This window comes from Dipodomys merriami, unplaced genomic scaffold, assembly GCF_024711535.1.
Source record: "Dipodomys merriami isolate MVZ:Mamm:240054 unplaced genomic scaffold, mDipMer1.0.p SCAF_116, whole genome shotgun sequence".
Classification (NCBI taxonomy): Eukaryota; Metazoa; Chordata; class Mammalia; order Rodentia; family Heteromyidae; genus Dipodomys; species Dipodomys merriami.
The window spans coordinates 2,509,126-2,531,171 of record NW_027202449.1 but is presented as its reverse complement, the minus strand read 5'-3'; the positions used below and the strand labels follow the sequence as shown (position 1 = coordinate 2,531,171).

Genomic DNA, 22,046 nt, shown 5'->3' with positions numbered 1-22,046 from the left:
TAAAGGCTCAAGTCCAGGATAGCTGTGCTTTTAGTTGATGAGAGCAACTCATAGAACAAAGAAGTGTGGGGCGCTGCTGGCTGGCCGCTTGGGGAACTCCTTGGGCTGCCGGTTGGCACAGGGGGAACTCGCCAAAGGGGACCTGGTGTCTGTGTGTGGCATGGGTGCCTGTCTGTAGGGGAGGACGAGGCTGGAAGTGAATCTGCCTCTGCTGCCCGCTCTCCACTGCCCCCAGGGGCTTCCGAAGGCCCCTCCCCAGGCCTCTGGGCCCAGGAAGCAGCTAACAAACTCCCCCTGTTGGCATCGTGAATGTGACTTTGCCACCATTTTGTGCACCTGCCACCATGACTGCTCAGCATCCTCTCTCCTCCTGAGCAGCCTCCAGTCTGTCTCCTCCTCTGGGCGACTCCAAATACAAAATGGCCAGAACTGCAGCCCTGCCACGTGGAGCAGAATCCAGGGGCAGATGGACCGTCCCAGCCCTTCCTTCTGCGCGAAAGCCTTTTCTCTGAGTGAGGAATCCCAGGAAAACATTCTGATTGAGGCCCCGATCTCCTCCCGCCCCTGAAGCGTGTTTGCTCTTCAACATTTTGTGGTTCAAAGAGGAGAGGAAAATACCCTGGGCACATTTTTCTTTCTTTAAGGACTGGAAAGCAATGAGGAAAAAGCTTGCCTTGTCCATGTTTTTATAGATATATAAAGCATGTGTCCTTGTGACAGAGATATTTCTTGCTCTCTAAATCCAGCAAGCCCCTGATAGAGCTTAAGCAGAAGATGTCATCCATTCATCTTCCGGAGCCACTTTTGAAAAGATAACATAGCTTCCGCAGGAGCAAAAACCCTGAGATTTAGGGGCCGGCCCTCACGTGCACGTGCGTCATTAACTGTCCCAACAGCAGAATGTATGGCCCTGCAGAGTGGAGCCCCGGGCTGGCCTTACAGATGCCAAGACGTGCCCCGGGTTCACACACCTGTGTGCACCTGTGTTTAGGTTCATCTTCCCCCTGCTGCCTGCCCCACCCCCAATCTTGGCTGTAGAAGGGCCTGCACAGAGCCTGAGACCTCGGCTAGACCTGATCTCAGCCTGCCCCCCAGACAAAAAGAGGGTAACAGGAAGTTACCCCAGCATCCTGAGCTGCGGGGCTTGTGTCTGAGCCATACCAGCAGCAGAGAATGCTTTCCCATCCCAGAGCATGAGAATGTGATCTTTGGAACAAAAGGAACGTTTAGATAACTGGTCTCAAGAGGAGGAGAGCATCCCGAATTCCCCAGCTATGCTCTGAGCGTTGACTCAGGGGTCTTTGAAAACAGAAGGCAAAGGGAGGTGGCCTAGATAGACACGCAGAAGGGAAAAGCAATGAATATAGTGCAGAGAACAAAGCAGCACCAAGCTGAGTGCAGTGGCTCACGCCTGTAATCTCAGCTCTTCCAGAGGCAGAGATTGGGTAGAACACAATTGGGGGCCAGTCCAGGCAAACGTTAGTGAGGATCCCCCCCTTCCCATCTCAACCAATAAGCCAGGCACACATAGTCACACATGTTTATAATACTAGCAACTCAGGAGGTATAGGTGGGTAAATCAAAGGCCAAGGTTGACCTGAAGCAAAATCTGATCAAAAAAATAAAAGCAAGCTGGGCACCTGTGGCTCACGCCTGTCATCCTAGCTACTCAGGAGGCTGAGATCTGAGGATCTCGGTTCAAAGCCAGCCCAGACAGGAAAGTCCGTGAGACTCTTATCTCCAATAAACCACTAGAAAACGGGAAGTGGCGCTGTGGATCAAGCGGTAGAGCGCTTGCCTTGAGCTGAAGAGATGAGGGACAGCACCCAGGCCCATAGTTCAAGCCCCACAACTGACCCCAAAATAAATAAATAAATAATAAAAGCAAAAAGAGTTGGAAGTATAGCTCAAGTAGCAGCAGGCCTGTCTAGGCCCCTGTTGGCCTTGGGTCTTGGGGAGCAATGCCGTTGGTCCCTCCCTGGCCAGCTTGTTTCCAAAAGAATGTGCCAGTCTGGGAAAACAGTTCCGTTAGAGGCAGGGAAGTGACTTTAAAACCATCCATGAGATGAGAATATTACGTGTACACCAGGGGCCAGACACCATGAAAACTCTTCCAAGTTCCCTTCATTAACCTGCTCTGAATGAGCACCTGCTATGTGCGGGAGCCTGTTCCAGCCGGTGAGGATGCAGGAATGGATCAGACGTGCACTGTGCAGTCCTGCGGGGCTCAGTTCTCCCTGAGGGACAGCCAGCTGGAAGGGAAGGGTTCCTGCAGAGTTCAGAAGTGACATTCGGGGTGGAGAGCAACAGATCGTGGCAAGTGAAGAGTAACTTCCTCTCCCACCCAACCTGGGTGGCCAAACAGAAGGAGCGCCGTTCAGAGCCCTCCTTCCGAGTCCTCCCTCCAGCACGGTTAATTTCAGATGGATGTGACGCCCTTAGAACTCCTTCTTGTCTTCTTCCTAAAAGATCCATTCCCTTCGACTCCTAAAGCGGCTCCTTTAATTCAGTGTTATTTTATAAATGCGTTCACTGCTAGCATGCATCACAGGCCGGCAACAGCTTGCAATATCACCATGTTCCCCGATATGTATTTACTTATCAAGTCGGTGAACACGTTAGAAAAATTAGCAACATTGCAGCTCTTGCTACCACGCCGCCATGTCGCCTCCACGCTGCAGAAGTTCAGCTCGATTGTGCCTGGCTCCTGCCCCGGGAGCAGACTGCCCCGAGCCTCGAAGAAGACGCCTGCGACCTGGGCCAATCACTCACCAAACAGGTGCAGGCTGGGAGTCCTCCATCAGGGACCCGCGAAGGGGAGAGGCCCTCAGCAGACAGTCTGTGGAAACAGTCGGTGAATAGTTCATGAGCCTGCCGCCAAAAATGCAATTGGCAGTACCAAAGGAGCACGCGCTGTGCCGAGGCAGAGGGGAGCCTGAGCCCCGAACCCCTCGCTGGGGCTGGCCTGGGCCCGGCCGTGTCCAGGGCGTGATGTCATCCCACGGTGAGTGACATCCGCTCCCCGCCCCTCCCACAACAGCTGGGGAATCCAGCGGCCCCAGGACGCCGGGCAGACGGCAAGGAGCTGGGTCCCTGGCCAGCACACACCTTTGGTGCTAAGCCTCTGACCTCCAGGGTTGCTTTGCTACCTGCCTCCATCTGGAGCAGCAGAGCTGGTGCTCGTGAACACCTTTGCTTTAGCTTTGCCCTTAATACAGGCAGGAGAGACAAGGAGGAGAGACCCCCGGCTCCCCGCTGTTCTAGGGGGCAAATGAACAAATAGCCCAAGTCAAGAGGCTGGTTCCTCAGCCTGTGTCCTCGTCCGCCTCCAGCATCACCAGAGGTGGTGCTAGGACAGCAAGGACTACAAAGTCCCCCCGGCCTTTGGGCATTGTCACAGTGACTATTTTTCTCCCATATGCACCCAGCCAACATTTACTAAGCTCCTACTGCATACAGAGCGCGGTGCTGATGGCTTTGAAGTGTTTTCACGGGCGGTGGGATGTGTGGGACCATCCCTGACCTCTACCCACCAGATGTCAACATCACATCTCCTACCAGCAACCTGGAAATGTCCGCGGACGTCACCACAGGTCCTCTGGGAGGGGCGGGGGGGAGAGAGACAAACATAACCTCTAGTGGAAAGCCACCATCTGAGGAGGACTGAGCTGGCCTTAAAAAAAGACCAAGAAAATCCCTTCACTTGGGTTAAACAAGAAACAAATATGCCCGCACTCATACACTAGCGCTCTGTTGTTTCTGTGATTGTAAGGGAATTGCGTTTTCACATTTGAGAATTGTAGCTACTCTCTGCTAATCCAATATGAAGACTTTTTTCTCATTAGTTTGGAATATCAGCGGCAGGCTTTCCATTTAAAATTGTGTTACAGTTTGTGCTTTAAAGTTCTTTTAGGCAAGATGAGTTAATTCAGCATTAGGCATCCTGGGTCTCTTGAAAAATGCTGAGACAAAAAGACTAAACAGGATTGTTTCAACAGGTTTGAGAGAGAAAAAATACATATATATATATATACATATATATACATATATATATATATATATATACATATATACCTGAAAGTTCTAGATGAAAGAAAGAAATTTCCATAAAGCAAATTGCAACAGGAGAGATGCCGCTGCACCATTTGTTACTTAATATCTCAAGACCAGTGATTTTTCTCCCTATAACCTGGCTCCACCACCGCCTAATTACACAACAGCTCACCGGAAAAAGTAGGACAAGAGCTTCGTGAAGCCAGAGCGCCAGCAGCGGAGGGCCTGAAATAATCATAAGGTATTTCTGTCGCCACCATCACTTTATCCACACGAAAATAAGCCACCTCTGGAAGCAGATGGGAAACAGCCATAAATGATTGTCATCATTTATTACATATTTGACTGCCAATTTGTCCTTTAAAATTAAAAAAAAAAAAAAAACCAACTAGCTCCAGGGAGGGAGAGCGGATGCAGGAGGCAGAGTCTATTACATTTCAAATCAAACCTCTGTGATAACCGCGGCCGCACAGAGACACTTAGGGCTGTGGTTGAACAAAGTTAGCAACCACCTCAAAACTGAAAGTGTTCTTGCTCACAAGGAGAGCTCTTAGGCTCCTGTTGGACGCTGCTCCCTTCGTTCAAGAGTACAGACTTTCTAGAAATAAGTTAGGTTTACTTAACTTAATTCTAGAAATACAAGTGAAGACACAACTCCACCAGGCCTGGGACTCTCCCAGCGGCCAGCCTGTTGCCTGCTTGGATGATGGAGCCGTCATTGACCCCAGCAGGAAGCTGCTTCCCCTTTTCTATATCCGTTGCTTTTTGTTTTGCTTCACCTCTTAAATCTGCCAGATTATTTAAGATGGAAAAGTTCCCCCAGGTTCTATTGTGAATTCTACATACCATCAGCTCGTGGAGGTTAATGACTCATTTACTTACACATCTTTGCTGGTTATGGAATGCTGTACAACACACCTCGCCAAAAACCCATGGCTCTGAGCAACCTCCTTGCGCTGCTGGGCTTGGTGGAGGATGCCCGTGGGCCACTCTCAGCTAGAGCTCGCCGAGGCCGGAGGCTCTGTGAGCTGATCCCACACACAGACAAAGGCTGCTCTTAAGTCAGCCAGGAGACCTGGGTCCTCACGCCCCCGGCCACTCCACCCAGCAGATGGAGGCTGGATTCCAAGAAGGCCAGCTCCACGTTGTCTAGGTCTACCTGGGTCCCACTAAGCTACAGGAATTGCATGCACAGCCACACACTCCTTGTAGATTGGCAACACTAGAGCGTGGCTGTGACAATGTGGGGTTTTTCCAGTTCTGTGTCCCCAGACACAGAACTTCTAGCCCTGGACACAGATGAGTAGAAACCAGCTGGAATATTCGAACATGCTAAAGACTTGACTGAATGGCTCCGATTTTGTCTAAATCAGTACCACCTAGCTCCAGACGAAAGCAACCCGATTTACTCTCTTGCTTAATACTGAGAATATGATATAGGCTAGGGGTAGTAGTCGCATGCCTGTAATCCAAGCTACTCAGGAGCTAAAGACAGGAAGATTGCAGTTCAAGACCAGCCTCCACCAAAGAGTTGGTGAGATCTTACCAGGCAGAGTCGCCGGCATGGCAAACTCTCCGGCTGATCCTTTGGAAGCAGAGGACTCTACATCCCTGCAGCCTGAACAGTGCTCTCGGGAAATTGAGCCTCAGATAATTCCTCCTGTCTGGACATTCTGAGACGTGAGAGGCGGCTCGCCATTCCTACCCCCTGACCCCTGGTGGAGGCCCCAGGAGTGAGGAGGCTGAGAACTAAAGCACAGGTAGTGAGCTGTGTGGTGCAGAGGTCACCTTCTTCTCTGAGCGTCTCTGAAGCTCACACCTTGGGTGATTCGGCCACAGCCATGGTGGCTTGGGTGGACCGGCTCCCTCTTTTCGCTGTTGGGTGTTTGATGATCATGCGCCACTCGGCAATGCCGCTGTCTCAGCGCAGACTTGCTGTGGTCTTGCGCTGCCCCCCAGGGAATGTACCGTGGCCTTTGTCACCAAATGCAGTGGTTTTGCATCTTGATGAGTGAAAAAGCAAAACAAGAGCTAAGATTTATTAGCAGCCACAGGTGGTGAGAGCACGGGAGATGGTTCTGGAGCAATTTTCCTCCCCGAATGAAGGGAGTGCAGTGATTTTATTCGGGGAGGCCGTCCACATTCCTGTGGGAAGGTGCTTTGTGGGGGAGGGAGGGCTGTACTTCAACATGTGCACTACTGCGCATGCTCAGTTTAAATCAATTCAAGAAGGAAAGATGGCCATGTGAGAATACTTCTGGCCATGCTTGGAGTCTCTTCCCAAAAAGATTTTACCTGCAGCCGAAGGATAGGACACTTTGAAGGTGTGTTGATATAGGAGTTTGCCCCTCAGGGCCTCCCTGAGCTGGGTTGGCAAAGCCCTGTGTCAAAAACTACACTGAGCACGGTGAAGCATGCCTGTAATCCGAGCCGCCAGCACCTTCGCTGTGCTGTTCCAACTTGGGCGCTACATGCTGCCTTGAACAGCTGTGTCTTGGCATACGATCCACTTACAGAAAAAGATTAAAAAAAAAAAAAAAAGACTCTGGTACTCTGTAAGTAGTTGAATGCCATGTTTCAGGATGAAGAAATTTCCAGAATAGAGTGATTCATCTGTGGTGTAGACTGAGTCCTCTGAGAGTCCAACCCCTCCCCCTCCCTCCCCCCACTAGCTAACTGGAAAGAGCCTCTTGTTGGCAGCCCTGCACCCCACTTCTCCAGGGATGGCAGACCCTCCGTCCCAGGACAGCAGACCCCAGACCCCAGCTTCCAAGGCTAGGTCGGGAGGGGGAGCCTCCCTTCAATCAGAGAGCTGCAGCCGAGGGGAAGGAAGGGGCTCCAAAGAAGACAGACACGCGTGCCCAACTTGAGCCTTCCAGCGGCCAGCCTTACCTCTCTCGCTCCCCTTCAGAAGGGACAGAAATGGATGGTGCGGGGACCACGTCTGCCTGTCATCATCGCTCCCTGACATCTAGAAGCACTCAGAGCTGCAAGGCATGCTGGGAGGGGAGGGGAGCAGGATCTGTGAGAGGTCAGGCCGAGGGCTTGGGCAGGGCCGGGACCTGGACACCTGCCCATGTGTGACCTGCTGAACTTGACCTGGGAGTGGTCGTAACCTCTGGGCCTGAGGAACATCAGAGAGCTCGTGGGCAGTGGCGCGGTGCATCCGAAGGTGAACATGCTTCCTGTAGAGAAGGACCGAGGCTCTGGCCAGTGTGGATGGATGCAGAGCCCCAGGCCATTACAGGCTCGTGAGTCAACTTGGTCCACACCAATGTAGCCAAAACCAGGGGCCCCACACCACGCTCCTAGACATGTGTTCATAGCCAGGCACTCCAAGAGCTGAAAGGCAGGGCTGCGTGGCTCATCTCCCCGCGGTGGTGTTAAGATGCAGTCTGGGAAACGCTGCGGGCTCTGCTCTTGGACCGACACTGCATACGTGCCCCAGCCCTGCTGGGGTCCTGTGGACGGCTCGCTTGGAACTCTTCTGACTCAGCACGGCCATGTTTGACTCGGAGCAGGTGAAAAGCTCTGTGGTCTATCAGACATTGATAGGCAGAGAACCAAGTTCTGGAAAGATATCACCCCATTAAAGCCTCCCAGGGATGGCACCGGGGTGCTCTGAGGATCTCCTCATGGTGAGCAGGGAGGATGGGGCTCGGCAGAGGTTCTGATCCAGGGCGCACCGACGCCGGACCCCAGGGTCGTTTTCTCATTTGCACACTCTGGACCGCACACCGTCTCCACAGGCCTGGGATCCACACAGAAATAATCCAGTGACACTTGATCTGGGCGGGCAGAAGCAGGGCTGGAGACGAGGCTGGCCCGTTCCCTGACCGGCCATTCAGGTCACAGCGTTCTCTGTGTGTCATGGGAGCGGGGGGGGGGGGGGATGTCAACTGTAAAAAACACGACCCTCAGCAAACCTCCTGAGTCACAGCGGCTCCCAGGCCCCTGGTCCTGAGACTCCTTCGTCTCCTTCTCTAATCATTTTCATGTATATGTCAGTCGAGAGTCAGAATGACTTCATTTTTAGACTTCTTCTTGTCCAGCTATGACTTCAATTAAAGACGGAGTAAGTAAGGCCCAAATTCAATCAATTAAACATTCATTAGACGCTAGCTGGGTACAGGCAGGGTGTCCAGTGTACTTAACCTGAGACTTCGGGGCTGCGTTGGTAGGATCGGGGCCTCCTCCTCTGCCTTCAGCCGTTCCGAGCTCACTTAGCATGTCCCTGGGTGCCGTCCGGGGCCTAGGATCTGCCTCTGATTCCAGGGAAAGACCTGATGAACCAGGTCAAATGGAGGAGAATATGATTCCAACAGTGGTGGAGAAATAATCTTACTCTTCAGCAATGTTATTAGACAAAGGAAGTCTGAGGAAGTGATGGAGCTAGACAAACTCTCGCACTCCCTTAAACTGCTGGAAACTGTTCTCACCTGCCTTGGTCTCTTGGTTAGTTAACTGATGGCAGTGATGAATTATGGCTAGCCAGGCCTCGCTTCTCTCGGTACTGATGCCTAGGCAAGCCACGCTCTGCGACTCCTTTACCGTCTCTCATTGCACTTGGTGTGTGTGATTATTTTTACCTCTCTTTCGTGTGTGTACCGCTCCTGAGACTTGAACTCAGGGCCTGGCTGATGTCCCTGAGCTTTTGTTATTTGTTCATTTGTTTTTGTGCTTAAGGCTGGTGTTCTACCACTTGAGTCACAGCTCCACTTCCATCTTTTTGGTGGCTAACAAGAGATACGAGTCTCCTGGACTTTCACAGCCCAGGCTGGCTGTGAACCTCGATCCTCTGATCTCAGCCTCCTGAGTAGCTAGGATTGCAGGCGTGAGCTTCCGGCACCAGGGTTTATTTTTGCCTCCTTGTATGTTTGGCCTCCCAAGTAAGATCCAGGACACAGGAGATGAACTCTTGTGCCTCTGTTTCCTGACTTGTGGCCCAGGCACACACGACAGACATTCTTTTGTTCATTTTTAATGTTTGGGGCTCTGACATAATTTTATTCGTATATGTTAACTGGATTTTCGCCTCTGTGCACCACGTACTTCCCTAAGAGCTCTGAAAGCGACGGCCATCCCAGTAAGCCACAGCCACCGAGGAATGGAAGCCTGCGGGAATAAATGGCACATCAGCGGAAGGAAAAATTAAGCTGTCATCCCGCCAAACAGCGCCGATTTCTTTTCTTTATTTCAGGTCTTTTAACGTGATAGAGTGAGGAAGGAAAGCCAGCTCGGAGCCGAGCCCGGCACACGCTCGCTGGTTGTGATTCGGAACGTGACTGGCAGGTCTCTCCGTGGCTGTGGTGGTCTGACCATCCCGGGCCCATGGTAACCAGCCCCGCCCTTCCCTCCTGTCTCCACAGGGACCACGGTGATGCGGATGACAGCCTTCGACGCCGACGACCCCGCCACCGACAATGCCCTCCTGCGTTACAACATCCGTCAGCAGACGCCTGACAAGCCGTCGCCCAACATGTTCTACATCGATCCCGAGAAGGGAGACATCGTCACGGTGGTGTCCCCCGCGCTGCTGGACCGGGAGGTGAGCTCATGAAAATGCAGCGAGGTTCCAGGCCGAGGGACCGCGTGGGAGTCAAGGGCGCAGAAACTAGATGTTTGCACCCAGCTGGCCGGATGGGGAAACCTGTAGCGGGAAGTGGGACGCCATGGGACCCGCCGATCTCAGTGGCCAGGTGGATGTGTGCGCAATTCCCACCCGGTGTCTCTGTGTCTGCTCCAGACACAATTAAGTCCTTGGGCTCTGGACTCTGCAGATGAGGAGAGGCGGGGGAGAGAAGGGGAGAGGAGGGGAGAGGGAGGGAGGGGGGAGGAGAGGGAAGGAATGGAGAGGAGGGAAGGAAAGGCAGAGGAGGCTCTGTGCAAGATCAGCTGAAGCTGCGTGGGTGCACTCGGGTGACCGTGCCACCGCTTCCTGTGTTCCCTTGGGCCTTCTCTCCTCCTCCCCCTTGGGCCCTGTCCACATCGCGCCCATCTCCCAGACCCTGTGTCTGTCACAAGCAGGCTGTCTCTGGACCTCCGTCGGTCCGTCCACACCTCGGCTTTTCCCAGTGATTGAAGGCTTTCAGAGATCACAGCCATCACAGAAAGACTCAAAGTTCAGAGGTGTTTTGTTTCTTTGCCCTCGATTTCCAAGTTTTCTGGAGATCGAAGACTTGGGGAGCCGTAGGACTCACTTCTCCATGCACCCGTCCTCATGAGACAGTCGGGTGTTGAACTTGGTCCAGCCACACACTTCATCATGACCCTGCTGAGTTCAAATCCACCCTTAGCTCCCCATCGGTACTTTAAGTGGGGAACCCCATTATCCAGAACCCACCTTGAGAGTCCAGACACTCTTCACCCTCCACCCACCCCAGGTCTGCTCCTTGCCAGACTTCCCAGGTCCTGAGGTCCTGCCCAGGCTTGGCCCTGGGGGTGCCCAGGCTCCCCCCACAAGCCTTCTGGCTCCATGGAGACCACCGTGCCTCCTCCATGGCTCACTTCAATGCCTTTGGCGGAGGCCAATCCTCAGTCCAGAACATTCTCCTGCCCTCCACTTGTCCGTGCTGGTCATCCACGCAGGGTGTGGGGTAGATCGGCCCCTCTGAGTTATGCAGTCTTGTTTGTGATTTTGCCATCACAGCTTCTCTTTGTTCTAAAGGGAAGTCTTTTATAAGTCTATATCTAAGCCAAAGTCATCATGTAGAATGTCGCTCATGTTTCAAAGTTTATTTGGGGGACAAGTGTATTTCTAGCTTACCTCCTTCCGTCTGGTTGGGATGGGGGTGTGGTGATGAGAGTTGAATTATGCGCTTCTAACCGCAATACATAAGCAGCCCCCAAAACAAGAGAAGTGCATTTAATGGCAATGGGAAAATCAATGACAATGAATGACGAGCATCGCTTTTCCGAGAGGGTTTCCAGATCAGCGCTGGTACGGCAGCACTGCCTAGTCTGCGGGGGAGAGGGGCCCAGATTCAGAGCGTGCACCAGGGAGGCCCCAGCGCCCGGTCGTTAAAGGGTTTCACGTCTGTCCCGTGTGTCCATGTCACATGTCCACGGCGTCCCCGCAGCTTGCAACGTCTTCATCTCCGAGAGGCTCCTCCCAGGGTGGCAGGCCCCTTCGAGGATGTGGGATTATCTGCCATTTTGTTTCTGAGAGCCGATGGGAAGGCATGCTGTCCTAGGTGTGCTTTGAAAACCTTCTAGGCTGGCGGGGGGGTACAGCCTAGAGCTGTGAGCCATTCCTTTTCAAGAAGGCATTTTGCGTAGGACTCTGTGGGCATTGGTGTGAGTCACGCTGTGTGTGGGGGGTGGGGGGGGTGGGTAGTGGGGCTTGAACTCGCAGCCTAGATGCTCTCCCTTAGCTTTTTCACTCAAGGCTGGGGCTCTACGGCTTGAACCTCTATGTCTGGCTTTTAGTGGTTCACTGGTGATCAGACTTTCTTGTCTGGGCTGTGATCCTCAGATCTCAGCCTTCTGAGCAGCCGGGGAGACAGGTGTGAGCCGCAAGTGCCTGGCTTCGAGCTTGAGTTTGAGTCTGGCTGCTCTCCAGTGGCCCGGTGTGCGTTGGCGGCCCTGTGCAGACAAGCCACGCCCCTTTGGGAGTGGCCAGGCTGTGCCAAGGGTTCCAGATCCTTCACCCCACCGGAGCGAGAGGGCAGCCCCGCAGGCCTGCTGGTCCCTCTGCGCTTGGCTGACAGGATGTGGGGTTTTCACACCGATTTTCCATGTGCTGGCCTCTCCTCTCATAGTCATCTCCCGGGGAGGATGCTGGCAGGAAGCATGGCAAAGGGGAAAGATGGAGGTGACATAGAAGTCCCAGGAGGCAGTGGGCACGGAGCAAGCCCTCGGTACCTGCCCAGCTGCCGTCCCTGTCTTTCACGGTTCACCTGGACAGAAGGTCGGCAAGGAGGACAAAGGCCTGGTCACTCTCTCTTCTCTGTGTCCACATCACTCCCCAGGACGCCTCTCCTGGGGCACGCAGAGGCTGGTGCCGGCATCCGACCTGCTCCTGTCCCTGCTCCAAGGCCCAGGGTGAAAGGGATGCTGTCTGCCCGTCCTCTGGCATGTTCCTGGCCTCTGCACCCGACGGTGCTTGGGAGTGGTTGAGCGTGGGCTGGAAGGAAGGATCTGAGAGAGAAGCAGATCCGTGCTAAGACTGCTAAGCTGCAAGATGGACAGTCATGGCGGCCGATGGTCCTTTCACACCAGAAGCTCAGTATTAACAATTACCACCTTTCACTTGGAAGCTTGGCTCCCTGTCTAGTCCTAGCTTGACTACGTACTTTCTTTGAAATCCTAATATAGCATACACTCCATGAAGAGGAGACCTTGGATCTTGGTTCCTTGTACATATTTATATTGCCAAACACCTAAGAGTTGTTAGATGGATCGATGAATGGGAGGGAGGGATGATGGACAGATGGATGGATAGACAGATAGATGACCTATGTTCCTTCCATTTATATTATCTCAGAACAACTACCACAGTTATATAGACAGAATATTATTATTTTAGGTTCCAGCTTAAATCTACCCTTGTATAATCAACCAATCATCTGATTTCTCCACTTCATGTCCACCCGGCTGAGAGCGGCTCTGGGCTCTAAGAAAGGGGATGTTGACCCATGTGGTAAACGGGATTCCCATGCTGGTACCTTTTGCTGAAGTAGTCGGGGAATTGATGGGATAAAATAAGGGTCATACATCCTACTCCATGAGATTGGGTTCATAGGGCCCTGTTTTATTCTCTTTCTATAGCTATACTTAGCCACTCTATTCTAGAGACTCCATCCATGTTTTTAAATTATGTCTGGCTGCACTACAAAATAAAATCAGATAAAGGTTTCTAATGTTTGATAAATGGCTTATTTAGTTGATCATATTGGCTGCCAGACTGAAAATCACCAGCAGAAATCTTCCAACTTTTCTGAACATAACTACAATTTGCAGCTCTTCAGGGCAGCGATGGTCAGGGGATGGCTGAGGGGAGGGGGGAAGAGGAGTTTGTTTGTTATTAGTTTTTTGTGAGTTTTTTTTTTTCCCAAATGGAAACCATTTCCAAAAGAGTTCCTTAAAAACCAATCTTGGCATATTCCTTGTAAAAATATCATTAGTCTTTTGATGATGTGTGAGCTGAGTACTTGTCTTTGTTTGAATTTGCTTTACCTTATTGCATATTATCTTCCAGATAATCTAGCCAACCCATAAAAATGTGCAAACAGAAAAAAAAAACAACACTAGGACCAGGAAAGTCATTTGTTTTTTTATATTTTCAGCTAGTAGGAGATTTTTCCAGAACATTTCTCTTTTTTTAGCCAAATGTGAAAATTAAGAGGATTTTCTTCCTTCGGTGTTAAATGTCACATATGAATTTATTTTTAGCCTTATGTTCATTTATTTGCTGCAAGGTATTAGGAGTCTTCGAGCGTGTCAAAGGAGAAAGCAGAATGTTCAGGGAACAGCTCCCACAAAGCAGCCGAGGAACAGGCCTGCATAGTTACACATACTAGGAGAACTGTGTTTGCACAAAGCAACCCACATTCAAACATCGCCACGTGGGTCGCACCTCCAGAAACACGCTAAAGAAATTGTGATCATGGTAACATTGACTGGAGCAGGCTGGGAATAGAGAGAAGGCATTTCCCCCTTCCTTGAATGGAAATTAGAAGCAGTCGTGATATTCTTAGGGAAATAAATAATCTAATCTGATGTTAATACTTTTCTCATTACCATCATGTTTAAAACATTGGCAATAATTACACACAATTCAATCATGCTTCCAGGAGCATTCTCTGTCTTTGTTGTGGTGGGTGGGGCGGGAATTAGAGATAGCACCCTCACCGTTTCTGCAAGCTATTTACTCATAAATATTTTGGTTGGGATAATCTCCATTTTTTTAATTACTTGCCACTGAGAAAATAGAGGAAGAGAAGAGCAGCTGTAAATAAATCATCTTACTAGTCTTAAAATACCACATTGCCCTTGCAGATGAAGCACGGGTGGCCAGTGCACACTCTGTCCAGTGTGGGCGGCATGCTCAAAGCAGGATGCCCAGCCCGGGCTCTGAACACTCTGTCCAGTGTGGGTGGCATTCCCAAAGCAGGATGCCCAGCCCGGGCTCTGAAATCGAGTTGCACCCCTGCCATGCTCCTGCTGATGGCATTGAGGAAACAAACAGGAAAGGCTGGGCCCTCTACCTCCTCACTCTAGCTAGAGACCAGAGGACTTGGGCGAGTCTCAGAACCCCAGCCGCAATCCTAACCATGTACCCCTTTGTTCCAAGGTTGCCCAACCACTGATTAAATCTAGGGCTAGGGCTCTGTCTAATCTCCCAGCATGACCTCATCCCAGCTGAAACTGCTCTGAGAGGCCCAAGTCATGAGCATGGTGCTGGCCTCGGATTGTATTCAACCTGCGCCTCAGGCTTTGGCCCTGTCAGTTGGCAACTCTAAGCCTCTGTTTCCTTATCTGCCACACTGAGGACGGATCGTGATAGTCCTTCCTCCTAGGCTTATGAAGACTGAAGGCGTGTCAAGCACCGGCACGATACTTAACTTGTCCCCAAGTAGTCCCCACATATTACTTGAGAACAGTTGTTTCTGCAGTGGACATTGAGGTGGGGGAGGGCGGGTTGGAGGGACAGACTTCCTGTGCTCTACAGGAAGTGCATCTGCCTGCCCAGCAGAGAGCTCAGGAAGGTTTTTTAAGTTCAATGAGACACAGAGGTACCCAGCTTCCAAACATCACGGATAAGTGTTGGGCGCATGTGTCCTGAAACCTCAGCACTGCCCTGGCCATCAGGCATGGAAGCGGGCCCGATAGCAGTAGACACGCAAAGCACCCTGCTTGCATGGGGGCTGGAGGGTGGAGAGGAGGAGTGGGGAGTGCGGGAGCTGCAGGAGTGGGCAGGATGAGGGAAGAACAGCCTGGCCAGAGACGAAAGAGACGGGGCAATGCCAAGCGGCTGGTTTCAGAGCTCAAAGGGCTGCTGGCGCCATTGTGAGGATTGCATCCTGGTACAAGTAAGGAAGCACCACCATTGCACACAGCCCTGTTACATATGGAGAGAAAGGCCCTGGGCGGATGGGAGGCAGTCAGGGGTCTCTGGAGGTCATTGTGGATGCAGACTTGAGACGCCCCAAGCCTACTAAGCAGATTTGCAAGAGATGTCCAGTCCAACCACAAAGGGGTGGAGGAGGATTCCCTTCAAGTCTACATTCCACAGCTTTTTAGGTTAATACGCAACCTGCTTTGTTTCTCCTGTGCTCTTTCCCTATTAGAAAACCTGTGGTCACTCATCACCTGTTAACTCAAGAGACCCAGCTCTGTCATAAAGAGACTCATCTTCTGGGAGTTCACACATATTTAATTTTCTAAGCTTTCTTTTCTTTTCACTATTTTTTTCTTTCTGGTTTTTACATGGAATAAAATAACATGCATAGTTATGCGGAATTTAGAGTGCTTCTGTTTTTCTATGATTTAAAGCTCTCTGTGAAGTACCCTAAAAAAAAAACTGAAGATCTATCTTTTTTCTTTTCTTTTCTGGGAAAAAAAAATCTCATTCTTTTAAAGCACTCTCTCCCCCATCAGCCAAGAACTGTGATTAGAGTTATTGTGCATTTGTGTGTTGATCATAGCTCTTGTGGAGTAGGTGCGTAATTCTTGCTTCACTGGCAGGCTTTCCAGTGTTTGAACCTAAACAACATCATTCTCTTCTCCATCCCTGTTAGTGGTCCTGGGGGGAGGTGCCCCGTCCTCCATTTAGGAAGCATTTCTCATGGAGTTCTGACTTAAACAGGAAGCGAGAATTAGGAGCAAGCTTTCTCTTGCCAGATGAAAAACGACAGTCATTTCAGGACCTCCGAGCATATTCCCTCCCAGCCAGCACGGGGTCATCTCGACAGCTGTGGTGAGTGTCCACCGTAATGCACCTTGGAGAAAGGGGCCCAGAAGCCACACCTCCAAGTAAGGCAGACCGGCAATGAACGGGCCATTTCCGGACATTGCAACATCTCAAAATGCCCAGCAAGCACGTCGCTTTCAGTCTGGTCTTACCCACAGCATGCCTTAGGAGAGATGTCTGCAGATCACGTGTGAGTTTGAAGGCTCACAAGGACTTGCCCCTCTTCACTGGGAATCCGGCACCATGGTGTGATACCCAGGCACAGTGAGAGACCGCCCAGCACAGGGTCATCCGGGGTGAAAGGTGAGACGGCCGTTTCTGCAAGGGCCAATTGGTCTAGGCTTGAAGGGCAATGAGAAGCGCTGAGGATACTGCAGATCATCACAGGCAGGTGCTTACGTGGTTTGTGCCACATGTGCAAGAAAGTGGATGGGACTGGAGACTATCGTGTTAAACAAGGAAACTACACTCGGAGAGACAAATACTGCGAGCTTTCTCTCAGAGATCATTTTTAATAAGCATAAAAGTAGAAGGGAGACTATTTGAAAAGAGAACGCACTGCAGCGGAGGTCAGAAGGAGAAGAGAGGGTGGAGTAGGTAGGGTGAAGTTGATCAAACTATATTCTATCAAATATCACAACAAGCCCAGTATTTTGTACAATTGACGTACACATTTTTTTCAGTTCAGCAGCCTTCACAAATTAGATGGCAGGCCAGATTTGACCCATGGACCACAATTAGGCAACTGTAGCCTGAATGATTGTCAGTCGAAGCATTGATTTGTCCGTGTCCTCGTGTGTCCGCTCCACACACTGAGTGGCATTTGCTGGGTCACGGGACTGGCTCTGCTTTCACTTTCATGGCAGCAAAGTCCGTTTCTTGCTTAATGAAACATCAACGTAACCTCAGTAATTAACTCTCAACTCCAAGTCTGATGGCCATAATTAAAACAACTAGTTCAACTTAAAAATAGAAAGATGGACAGTGATTGTTCTGTCTACACAGGAACTAAATGTTAGGGGCAGTCATCTGGGAAAGGCCCCGGTAGCACAGAGAACAGGTTTGCAGGGATCTCGGCCGGAACAGAGACTTTCCATGCAAGGGTCCTTCTCTGAGCGGAGCTTTGAACCCTCAGCATGAGCAAGAATGAGGGGAACAGGAGGGAGAGGATGTACACCTGTCTTCTGATCTGCAAGGATCCCAGAAGAAAAGCCGAGATTTCCCTAGAGTTATCCAAAGACAAAGAGAGACACAGCCAGGACCAGGAGAGGACATTTCCTGTATCACTTGTCAAACCTGTCTGGGCCCTTCTTATTTTCCCTACACTTGACATCTTCGGGCCTCGGTGATACGCATCAATCGTGATAAGTGCTTCGTTTTATTTAATCCTGATAGCAATCTAGCCAGGTCGGTAATGTTTTCCCAATTGTCCCCCAGGGAGACCACGTCCCTGTGATTCGAACCTCTAACAGTCCACTGCCAGAGCACATGCATTTTCCCCCTTTGTTTGAACCAATGTTATTGGTATTTGTCTGGTAGGTACACTCTCAGAAGAAATAGATTTTGAAGCACACAGGAAAAGCAAGACCCAGTAATGTTTTGGTACAAGTTTGGATTCCATCAGGCTATAGACTTCCATGCCCACCAAATCAAGGGCCCGATGCTGGCCTTTTGGGTCACTGAGTCTATTCCAGGTCCCAGGGCCCCTGTGGTTTCCATAGCAACTCTGATGAAGGCAACTGAACTAGAGAGGAAATGCAGATCCGTACAACTCAGCTCAGACCCAACAGCCTCAAAAAAGTGCTCTGAACATTCTCTGACTCACAGTTCTACAAATGGGTATACAAAGGCCCAGAAGTAAGATTCTAGTGGAGTCTTGTTTAAAGAACTAAAGGTCCAACCAATGATAAAGAAAATTGTATAGTCTTCCCTCCATCTCCAAAGGGGATTCTTCCCAGGACCTCCCTTTTGTGGATCCCCAAATCCTTGAATCCTTCCAGCTACTTTAAGTCTAATCTAGATTGCTTCCAGTAGCTAACACGACACAAATGCTATATGACTAGCTAGACTGTACTGTTGAGGGGAATGGTCTGTCCGTGTTCAGTACAGATGCCATTTTTTCCCGATTATTTTTGATCCTCTGTCAATGTGGAGCCCAAGCAGACAGGGTACCAAGTGAGTAAACCAGCGACTTGCAAAATATCCCACACGCTCCGCTGCCGGTTGGGATGTGCGCATCACAGAGCGCCGGCGCCTGAGGCCTGTGTGGAGTGCTTCCCTCCCGATGCTCCCACTCGCCCACGGCCCCCCCATAAAGCAGCGTCTTCACATCCAGCCGCTTGAGTTTGAATTTCACCTTTCACCTCTCTCGGGCACCGTGACAAAGGGAATGTGATTAGCTTGAGCAACTGTTAGCCACAACTGGGTATGGCTTCTCCTGTCTCGTCATTTTCATGAATGTTCCAGAGGGTTCCACGGCAGGATCTAGAGGAATAAACCCCCTTCTGCTTGGACTGCACCTCGATCTCTTCATCTAAGCAGTGGGGAGTCACATTGGTGACTTTCTTGGAGGGCTGGATTTTTAAAGGCCTGGATATCTGTGGTCCTGAGGCCTAGGGGGTGAAGGCCAGGATGGAGGGAGAGGGTGCTGTCACCCACCTCTGAGCGGGGACATTAGTGTCCCCGTGAGTTGTACATGTCATCATGACCTGCACCGGGATTGGGAATCACAGGCCCAGCGTTGCCCGTGTCAGGTAAGGGGGTTCCCAGAGGCGCATTAAGGTGCACGGCCGAAGCGGTGAGCACCCTGGCTTCTCGCAGAGCGGAGCCTCGGCGGCGGGCCTCCCTCCTCGGCGGAGGAGCCCGCCAGCCACGGCCGCCTCTCCTCTCTCGACGTCCGCACGGGCACATCGCCGACATGCTAGCGTGGCTCTGAGATTTGAGACAGCCACGGGAGTTGATTTTTTTGACCTTTGCGAAGAACAGCTGTAGAAATGATGGTTGAAAATGACTGAATGGCATCTCTATCTATAGAACTCTAAAGTGGGAGTCAGAGTTAAGCATGGTTGGACCGCCCCCCCCGACCCCCTCCCAGTCTCTTGCATTGTTGCACAGGCTAATTTTCTCCATGGACGACTCCCAGATCCTAGAGTCTGGTTTCCTGGCCCTTTAAGCTCTGCCCTCCTAGGGCAGGCAGGAGTTGGGATACGCTCTCATTCTTCCTAGGTGCTAGAACAGCTCCAGGTGGGAGGGAATGTGTGTCACACTGGTCCCAGATGGAGAAATTATAGCATCCGTGTTTCTAGTTAGGTTTCAGTGACGTCTGTGGTACCACAGGAGCTGCAGGGCTGGGACTTCCCGGGCTGCTGCTTTGGAATGTGGCAGCCCAAGGGTGAGCCTGTGTCACCTGGAGTTCCGGGAAGCTGGACTTCGCTCCTGAGCCTCCGCCTGCCTCTTCTCCCCAGGTACAGAGGAAAAGTTAGGCTACGAGAAGATCGAACAGGCAACCTTAGGTTCTATAGCGCCTCTTTCTGGAGTGTCTACACCCTCTGTGCGGAGGCTTCCCACACATCTGGAGGCCTGGACTTCGTTTCCCTCCATTCTCCCATCAGAAGCCCTCCTCTCAAGGCTACGAGAAGGACTCTGTTCGGGTTCCCCGCCATTTTAACTGTGTGGCCTGGGGCAAATGACTTCACTTCTCTGAGCCTCATTTTTCTTTGACTGTGAAATGGAACTCATAAATGACCCGGGTGGAAAGTAGAATAAGGCCCCTCCCCCAGAACTGTCCCCAGAACCTACAGCTATGTAGGATGTGGCAGGTGTGACTACATGAAGGATATTACAATGCTACGATTATTCTGAATTATCCAGTTGGGTCTGACGTAGTCACTATAAAGGGGCAAAGTGGAGTTCGGAGTCTGAGTGAGGTTTGAGATGCCGACTGTTGGCTTTGAAGATGGAGGAAGGGCTGCTGCTCCGAGGGGCACGGAGCTTCAGACGGGTCGGACAGAGAGTCTCCCTGGAGGAATGCGACCCTTGGGTTTTAACCCAGGCAGACCCAAAGAGCTGTGAGGAGGAAGTCGCTGGCGGTGTGGCACGGTGTGGCAGCCGCCGTGGGAAACCGGCGTGACTGCCTTTGATGGTTCTGGGAGCCAGCCGGGAACTGCCACACACACCGTGCTTCCCTGGGGCGGAGTGGACGGCAGGAGGAAGCAGAGCAGCCCCAGCCCGGGAGCCACCGCTCACTGTAGGAAGAAGGACCTATCCCGTCCATGGGTGGCCTTCCGCCAGGAGGGAAGTTGGTGAACAACTGGGCTGGATTTCCATCTCTGTGTGGCGGCTTGCTGGGCTGTGGCCCCTGGGAAGAGCTCAGAGGTGCAGGCTTAAATTCTGCCACAAAGCCCGAGATGGAAACGTAGGGATCAGGGTCCCCGAGTCTCTTTTGAGGACCTGCTGTGCATGAAGTATTTGGGGAGGGATTTTTTGAGCCCCAAACACAGCCAGTACTCAGTCTGTCTGTCGGTTGTCTCTAGCTGGAGGGGTGGGAGTAGGGAATGACAACTTGCTCTGTTGTGGAACGCGAGCGGGGACTTGTATCTGCTGTGGGTTCTGGTGAGGCGGAACCAGGTACTGCCTGACCCCAGTCAGCTGACCCCATGCCGGGGTATGACCCCGACACACAGGTGCAGCTCCACCCGGCCACCGGCCTGCGTGTGAGAAGGTAACGAGATCACCTGTGTGATCGGCTGTGATTTTCCAAATAACATTTGCTTATGGTGGTGTTTTTAAAAACAGGAACTGTGTTCAAACAAGCAAGCCATTAGCGTCCTGCCAGATCAGTCTCACAGAGACATGTGCGTATAGTTATTGAAAAGGAAAATCTGCCCCAAAGGAAACCACGTCTTCTTGCTCTCAGATCTCCTTCCTCTGAACATGATACGGGTAAGGGAGAGGAGCATGCTGGGAGCAGGTGCCTTGGCTGCTACCCAAGGGCGGTGTGACCTTGAGCCTCATCCTCTGGCCACCAACCATGGACTGGTGGAGAAATGGCATCTCCAAACCCTGGGTTTGAACCTGAACTTGAACTCAGGTACCCTTGCCTCAGCAGTAAGTCTCTTCAAACGTGGCCTGTGGATCTCAGGCTCCTTCTCCACTGAGCCTGCAGGAGACAGAAATCCCTCCGCAGGTCAAATAGTTGTGAGGCGTGGCAGGTTTGACTCACTCCACCTCTGTGGCCATCCTGACTTGAAAAGCCCATCGCAATCCCTCCCCCAGGGGAACAACTCCCCCATCACCCCCGCAGCCCTTGTCATGATCACAGGAATCAGCCAGCAGGTGAGCCCTTCTGGTAAAATTCTACCCAAAGAGAGCAATTCTTGTTTGGCTGTAAACTCCCAGGCCAGAGAGATCCACCACGGAACACTCGATGTGGTTAGGCCACCTCTGCTGCCAGACATTACAAATGCATTGCCGGCGTGTTCATTGGGGTTGTGGGCTTAGTCTTCCCTGCAGGCGAGGGAGGGCATTGACTTTCCCAAGTTTCCACAAACAGGGAGCAGGTAGCAGAGGAATCCACACCCAGGTCCGTGTGAGCCCAGAGACCTGTCACAGCAAAGAGGATTTGAACTGGTTCCAGGGACCAAGGCGGACCATCTAGAACGTCAGAGAGGAGGGAAGAAGGCACTGTCTGCCGGGGCCTTGGCCCTCTAGTCTGGGTCTGGAGTGGGGCTGGTGGGAGTGGAAGGTGGATTCTCTCGCCGATGTGGAGCCTGTGACACTCTGGGGGCCAGGTCATGGGACGGGACACGTTGCCGGGGAGTCCGGTGCCTCTGTGGGTAATGGTGGATCCCAGCGGGAGAGGAGGAGGCCGATGGACCCTGGCAGGAAGGAGCAGCCCAGTGGGCCCATTCTCAAACCCGGGCCTGTCTGCAGTCTGGCTCACGCTCCCCGGCTTTGTCCCAGCCAGCCACATTTGTACCCCACTCCCCTGCGTTGTGATGGCAGCTGTGTTCTTTACTTCACAGAAGCTGGGCTGGGCGCTGGCGCGTGCCGTGGAAACCAGCCTTCGGGATGGCCCCAG

The 22,046-nt window shown here is 51.8% G+C and overlaps 1 protein-coding gene across 2 annotated transcripts in view; it reads left to right on the top strand.

Annotated features, from left to right (window-relative positions):
* Positions 1-22,046, top strand: part of LOC138822875 (cadherin-13) — a 715,907-nt gene that overhangs the window by 567,311 nt on the left and 126,550 nt on the right. For both annotated transcript variants that reach the window (XM_070015848.1, XM_070015847.1), the window contains exon 7: positions 9,423-9,601. In XM_070015848.1, the coding sequence (XP_069871949.1) occupies positions 9,423-9,601 (179 nt within the window). The remainder of the gene's footprint in view (positions 1-9,422; positions 9,602-22,046) is intronic.